This window comes from Monoraphidium neglectum (genome assembly GCF_000611645.1).
Source record: "Monoraphidium neglectum strain SAG 48.87 unplaced genomic scaffold scaffold01097, whole genome shotgun sequence".
Taxonomy (NCBI): Eukaryota; Viridiplantae; Chlorophyta; class Chlorophyceae; order Sphaeropleales; family Selenastraceae; genus Monoraphidium; species Monoraphidium neglectum.
In genome coordinates this window covers 8,542-13,805 of record NW_014012531.1, presented here as the reverse complement: position 1 = coordinate 13,805, position 5,264 = coordinate 8,542, and the positions used below count along the sequence as shown (strand labels likewise).

Below are 5,264 nucleotides of genomic sequence, written 5' to 3'. Positions count from 1 at the left end.
GGGGGGGGCAGCGCAGTGCAGGGGTCGGCGGCGTGGGTCGGTAGCTGGGCGTAGGTGTGGGCGCAATTGCGTTTTTGAAAACGGAAGGTAGGGGAGTGGCGGAGGGCTGAGGGGTTGGGGGGGGAGGCAAAGGAACCGGTGTGCATAGCAAGGGCGCTCCGAGGGGATGAGGGGGTGAGCGGAATGCGCGTCCTCGTCACAGCAGAAGGGCCCGGAAGGCGGGGGACACGCGCTCGCAGCGAGCATCGGCACGTCCAGCCGTCCCCATGCTCGGGTGTCAACAGTAGCACGACCACAGTATTTGGCAGCGGCGCCTTGACGACAAGAGGAACGGTAACCTAAAAGGAAATAGGTTATGTAACGATGACACTCACGGAACGTGACGTTGTAGTTAGACTTGGCGAAGGACTTGATCTCGGAGTTGCTGCCGGGGTCCTGGGCGCCAAACTGCAGGAGAGCCAGGGCGCCAGTACAGGAAATGTCAGTGGCATTCACCCCCAGATCAGCCGCCCAGGCAGCGCCCGTGGTGCGTCTGCGCTCTACAGGTGCGGCGGGTGCGCCGCAGGGTCGACACTAGCAGTTGGCATCCGGAATGCTGGGAGGTGTACTCTGCACCCGGCCAGGATTGAAACCAGCACCCTTTATCGCCCTTTTCCTGATGCCCGACCTGCTGCCAGCCTGCCCGTCCCGCAATCTATACACGGCTTTGGTGACAGGCATTGCCAGATCCCTGATTTCGCCGGGCCTCCATCCACCGTTGACCGGGTCAACCACCATCCTGCTCGCACCACCCTGCTCGCCCCCCCAGGCTGTGCCCACCTGGTTGCAGGGGAAGCCCAGCACCACGAAGCCCTTGTTCTTGTACTTGTCGTAGACGCCCTGCAGCTCGGCAAACTGGGGGGTGAACCCGCAGGCGCTGGCGGTGTTGACGACCAGCACCACCTGGGGGCATGAGGGGGTGGGTGCACACAGGATGGGTGGAGACAGGTCAGCAGCGTGCGGCGGCATCATGGCGGGCACCGCAGCGAGCGCGTGCTGAGAGGCTGGCAGTGTGGCCTGGCAGTCCAAGTGAGCCATCCGGTTGGTGTAGTTGAAATTATTGGGTGTCGATCTAGTCCGCACCTTGCCCTTGTACTGGGAGAGGTTCACGTCCTTGCCCTCGATGGACTGGGGGGGAGGGGGGGGGAGTGATCGAGGCATGGACACGGTAAGTGTGCGTGCATTGGTACGGACCAGGGTACGCAGCAGGCTTTTTGCCAGTCAGTACGCCGTTCTGGTGATGGCCTAGGCGTTCGTGTTGTTGCCAGCAACCCGGGGCCGGCCACAGCGGCAGGGTCTGGCCTGTGACGGCGGCCATCCCACCTGTGACAGGCCTTGGCCTCGTCGCTCATGCCCCACCTGTGCTGCTGCGGGCCGCGATCAATGCGATATACACCCACCTTGACCTTGTAGCTGTAGAAGCCCTCCTCGGTCGTCGGCTTAGTGAAGAGACCCCCCAGGATCGCGTTGCAGGCCACGGCCGGCTTACGGCTGCCGAAGCTGCCACGAGCAACTGTGTTGCGCGCAAAAGCGCGGGGGGCGACCTGTGCGCTGATCATTGCTGCTGTGTGAAGGCTGGTTTGTGGTGGTGTGCGACTGATGACTGACGTGCTTGTGTAAGCTAGCTTCGTACAGTGTTGAATCGTATCGCACATGTACAAAACATGCCAATGGGTGGTAGGCGGGCAGGCATGGCGCAACACAGGAACATCGCATTGTGTGGTGCTGTCCACCACCCAACACACAGCTCGATGCCCACACACAAGCTGCCACATGAGCACAGCGCAATGCTATGCCGCACAAGTACACTGATTGCGCACCCAAAAACGGCATACGCAGCAACATCACAGCAGCCTGCTGCCAGCTGCGGGCTGGCTTGGTCCTTCGTCGGTTGCTCGACTGCTGTGGCCAAACAACTGCCAAACCTGCTTGCTCAGGCGCCTGCGTCTTCCAACTGCGCGCACGCGCATTTTTATAAGTCTCTGCTGCATGTGGCGTATCTATGAGCACGATGCCAAGTCTGTACAGAGGACGGCGCGCCAAATTCACCAGCGCACATGCTCTGGCTGTAGGTAGGGCTGGGGGGGCAAGGGGGTGGGACTGCGTGCCTGGGTGGACTGCGCTGCTTTTTGAGCGTCGGCACCCATCTCATTTCGCTCTCATGCGGCTCGATCCCCATAGAGGACCGGCTTGCGAAGCGGCGCTCCTGACGAGGCGTGGCGGGCTTCATGGCGCATGAATGGCGTCGCCATTCGTGGCCTGACGTCGAGCGCCCTGCAATCAGACGAGGGGGCTGTTCCAGAGCAGATGAAACTGCAATTGGCACACGAGCCCTGCCGTATTCGATGAGGTGCTCATCTGTCCCCAGGCTTTGCAAATGCAGTTTTGAACACCCACAACTGGATATTCCCAGGCACACCGCATATTGGCCCCCACCTTGCGCATGTGCCAAGCCCTGGCAGAGCCATGGCAGAGCCTCAAATACTCGGCCACTCATTCTTTATTGTAAGGGAGAAGCTCGAGACATTTACAATGGTGAAGTTGACCGCTCGCGCGGATGCAGTCCCCATGCAGCTGTGGGAAATGAATTGATAATGCTGTAATGTGGCAGAACGTCTTCAAAAGCACAAGGACAGTCGAGGGGAGGCCCCTGCTAAAGGGGTCGTCGCACAAGGGCACCAAAAACACAGAAGCTAAACAGAAGCACAACAGAAACTCCCAAGAAGTGAAAGCAGCGCGGCCCACCAAAGCAATACCAAGGCGTCGCGCTCATGCCGCCCGCGCCGCCGCCTCCCTCTCCCCGTCTCGCCGCCGCCCGCCCGCGCCCGCGCCGCCCCCGCCACCGAGGCCACCGTCCGCCCCAGCGCCGTTGCCGTCGCCAATGCCGTTCCCGTTGCCGTTCCCGCTTTCGCGGCCGCCTGCGGCCAGCGTCAGCGCGAGCAGCCGCTCCGCGCTCGCCACCGCCGCCGCGCCGTGACGCCCCGCCGCCGCCGCGTCGCGCAGCAGCCGCCGCACGGTCCCGACGGCCGCCACGTTGGTGCCCGCGCCGCGCCCGGTTGCCGTCGCGGCGCCGACCGCGTTGGCGAGGACAAGGGTGCCGGGGATGTCGTGGTTGTTTACGTAACCGGCCACGATGGCGGCCGCGAATGAGTCGCCGCAGCCCACAGTGTCCACCACCTCGACCTGCGTCAAGGTCGGCAATAGATGTTGATTGCAGGTTCAAGGGAGAAAGCGGGACTGGACAAACAGTGGATGCGTGCATGTGGTACGAGCGTGCGCTCAAGCAAATAAACTTGGTTGCACGCATGTGCAGGTGTGCAGGTGGTGCAACTGACACCTTCATTGATTGGGCATGTGCACGCACATGCTACCCTGCCAGGCAAGCACACATGCTCGTGCCCAAGCACACGCATGCAGTTACACATTCAACACACACGCACACACACACGCACACACACACACATACACAGCAGATGGGCAGGCAGGCGTGTACACAGCCGCCCGGCCCCTCGCACCTGCATCGCAGGGCACTGATGCGCCTCCACGCCGCCGCCGGGCCGCCGCTCTGCCAGCAGTGCCCCCGCACCGCCCTCCTTGACAACACACCAGCGCGTCTTGGCGCCCGGTCGCGCCAGCACCGCGCGGGCAGCGGCCAACGGGTCGGTCTCCCCGGTCACCTCCACGGCCTCCTCCTGCAAAGCAAGGGCGCAGGAGGAATGACGCACGATGGTGTCACAAATGCGTGAGGAGCCCCAGGGCCGATGGCACTGCGTGCGAGAAAACCGTACTGCCTCGCGCTGAACACCTTGCCTCAACTGGCCGACCCGGCAGCAGTCCAGGGCATCTCGAGCCCGTCTTCCCACCAAGCCCAGCCCAGCCCAGCCCAGCCCAGCCCAGCCCAAACCCAGCCTGTGCTGTGCATGCCGTAAAAGCAATGGGGGCAAGACCCACCAGCGTCATGAGGATCGTGTCTGACAGGTCCATCATGGTGTGCAGCGCCTCCAGCCGGCTGCCGCTCTTCATCGTGTGGCAGCGAGGCCCTGCGCCGGCGGCACACGATTGGCAACGGCACGAGGCGGGAGCGGTGAGGCCCGGAGCACGAACTCTTGGCGCTGTGTGTCGGCGCTGTGTGTTGAGCAGAGGCATCAAGACGCTCAGGGAGGAGAGGCCTGCACACACAGCCGAGCAGCTGTCGAGTCCCGCGGCAGATAAGCCTTGCGCGACGCGGCGCACCAGGGTCGAAGAAGACGGCCGCGCCTGCGCTGCTGGCTGCGTTGACCGCCTGCTTGACCAGCTCCAGGGGCAGCTCGTCGAATATGTAGCCGTTGGCGCACACTGCACGCGCGCCTGCCAGAGCCTGGTGACACACACACACACACACACACACACACACACACACACAAAGTGGGCGTTTAGACATTGGCGTCATGCAACGTAGGGCTGGTTGAAGAAGCGGAGGGGCTTCATCTACACCTTCCTGCGCGCCAGCGACACAGCAGAATTCGCGCTGCTAAAGCAGCTTGGCATCCCAAGAGCATGGCTGCGGCGCAGCGCCCACCTGCAGTATGCGGGGCGGCAGCTGCTCCACGCCCTCCAGCAGCGGCCAGGGGCCAAAGTCATACCTACCCGGTGGGGGCGCGACGTCAGCAATGGGCCAAACGGGGCCAGAGTGGGCGGATACCACCGGTGCATGCAAATTTGACTCACGCCCAGCCGCTGCCCTTTTCGCGTGTTGCGGAACGCGCATGGTCCTCACGAGCGAGAAAGCCGCACACTCGCGCCTGAAAGGTATGTGAGCGCACCCTCCCAAAACCCCGATGCGCGCCGTGGCAGGTGCAACCGCTGCCTCACCGGCTGCAGAACGCGTGGCCGCCAGCAGGGTCCACCAATACGAAGCAGACGAGGGTTTGGTCCAGGGAGGTGCCCGCCAGCTCCGGCGGCGCGATGCGATGGATGCTGCCCAGGCCCTCGCCCTGCGCGCGAGCAGGTGCGGCCACCAATGGCCGTGCGGTTTCAGGGCCCGCCGCTGTGCAAACGGCCGTGCCTTGCTGGAGCGGGCGCAGTTTGCGCTGTGCCTGCGCCCCGGCCGCCCGGCAGTCGCGGCGCAGCGCTGCGACTCAGGCTGGGCGCCTGCCCGGGCAACAAGTCGCTGTGGCGCCACCGCGCCGTAGTATCCAATCACGCAGTCCCTAAATGGTACCTGCGCTGCCTCCCCCCCCCCCCCC

At 63.8% G+C, this 5,264-nt stretch overlaps 2 protein-coding genes across 2 annotated transcripts in view; both read right to left on the bottom strand.

The window, feature by feature from the left end:
• Positions 1 to 1,598, bottom strand: part of MNEG_6637 (glutathione peroxidase) — a gene marked incomplete at both ends in the record, with an annotated part of 2,721 nt that extends 1,123 nt beyond the window's left edge. Inside the window, 4 exons of the mRNA XM_014044891.1 lie at positions 375 to 447; positions 820 to 942; positions 1,123 to 1,167; positions 1,440 to 1,598. Of these exons, the coding sequence (XP_013900345.1) occupies positions 375 to 447; positions 820 to 942; positions 1,123 to 1,167; positions 1,440 to 1,598 (400 nt within the window). The remainder of the gene's footprint in view (positions 1 to 374; positions 448 to 819; positions 943 to 1,122; positions 1,168 to 1,439) is intronic.
• A 1,210-nt stretch (positions 1,599 to 2,808) lies between these two features.
• MNEG_6636 (hypothetical protein) overlaps positions 2,809 to 5,264 on the bottom strand; it is a gene marked incomplete at both ends in the record, with an annotated part of 3,417 nt that continues 961 nt past the window's right edge. Inside the window, 6 exons of the mRNA XM_014044890.1 lie at positions 2,809 to 3,222; positions 3,555 to 3,731; positions 3,991 to 4,079; positions 4,273 to 4,396; positions 4,598 to 4,661; positions 4,891 to 5,012. Coding sequence (XP_013900344.1) covers positions 2,809 to 3,222; positions 3,555 to 3,731; positions 3,991 to 4,079; positions 4,273 to 4,396; positions 4,598 to 4,661; positions 4,891 to 5,012 — 990 coding nt within the window. The remainder of the gene's footprint in view (positions 3,223 to 3,554; positions 3,732 to 3,990; positions 4,080 to 4,272; positions 4,397 to 4,597; positions 4,662 to 4,890; positions 5,013 to 5,264) is intronic.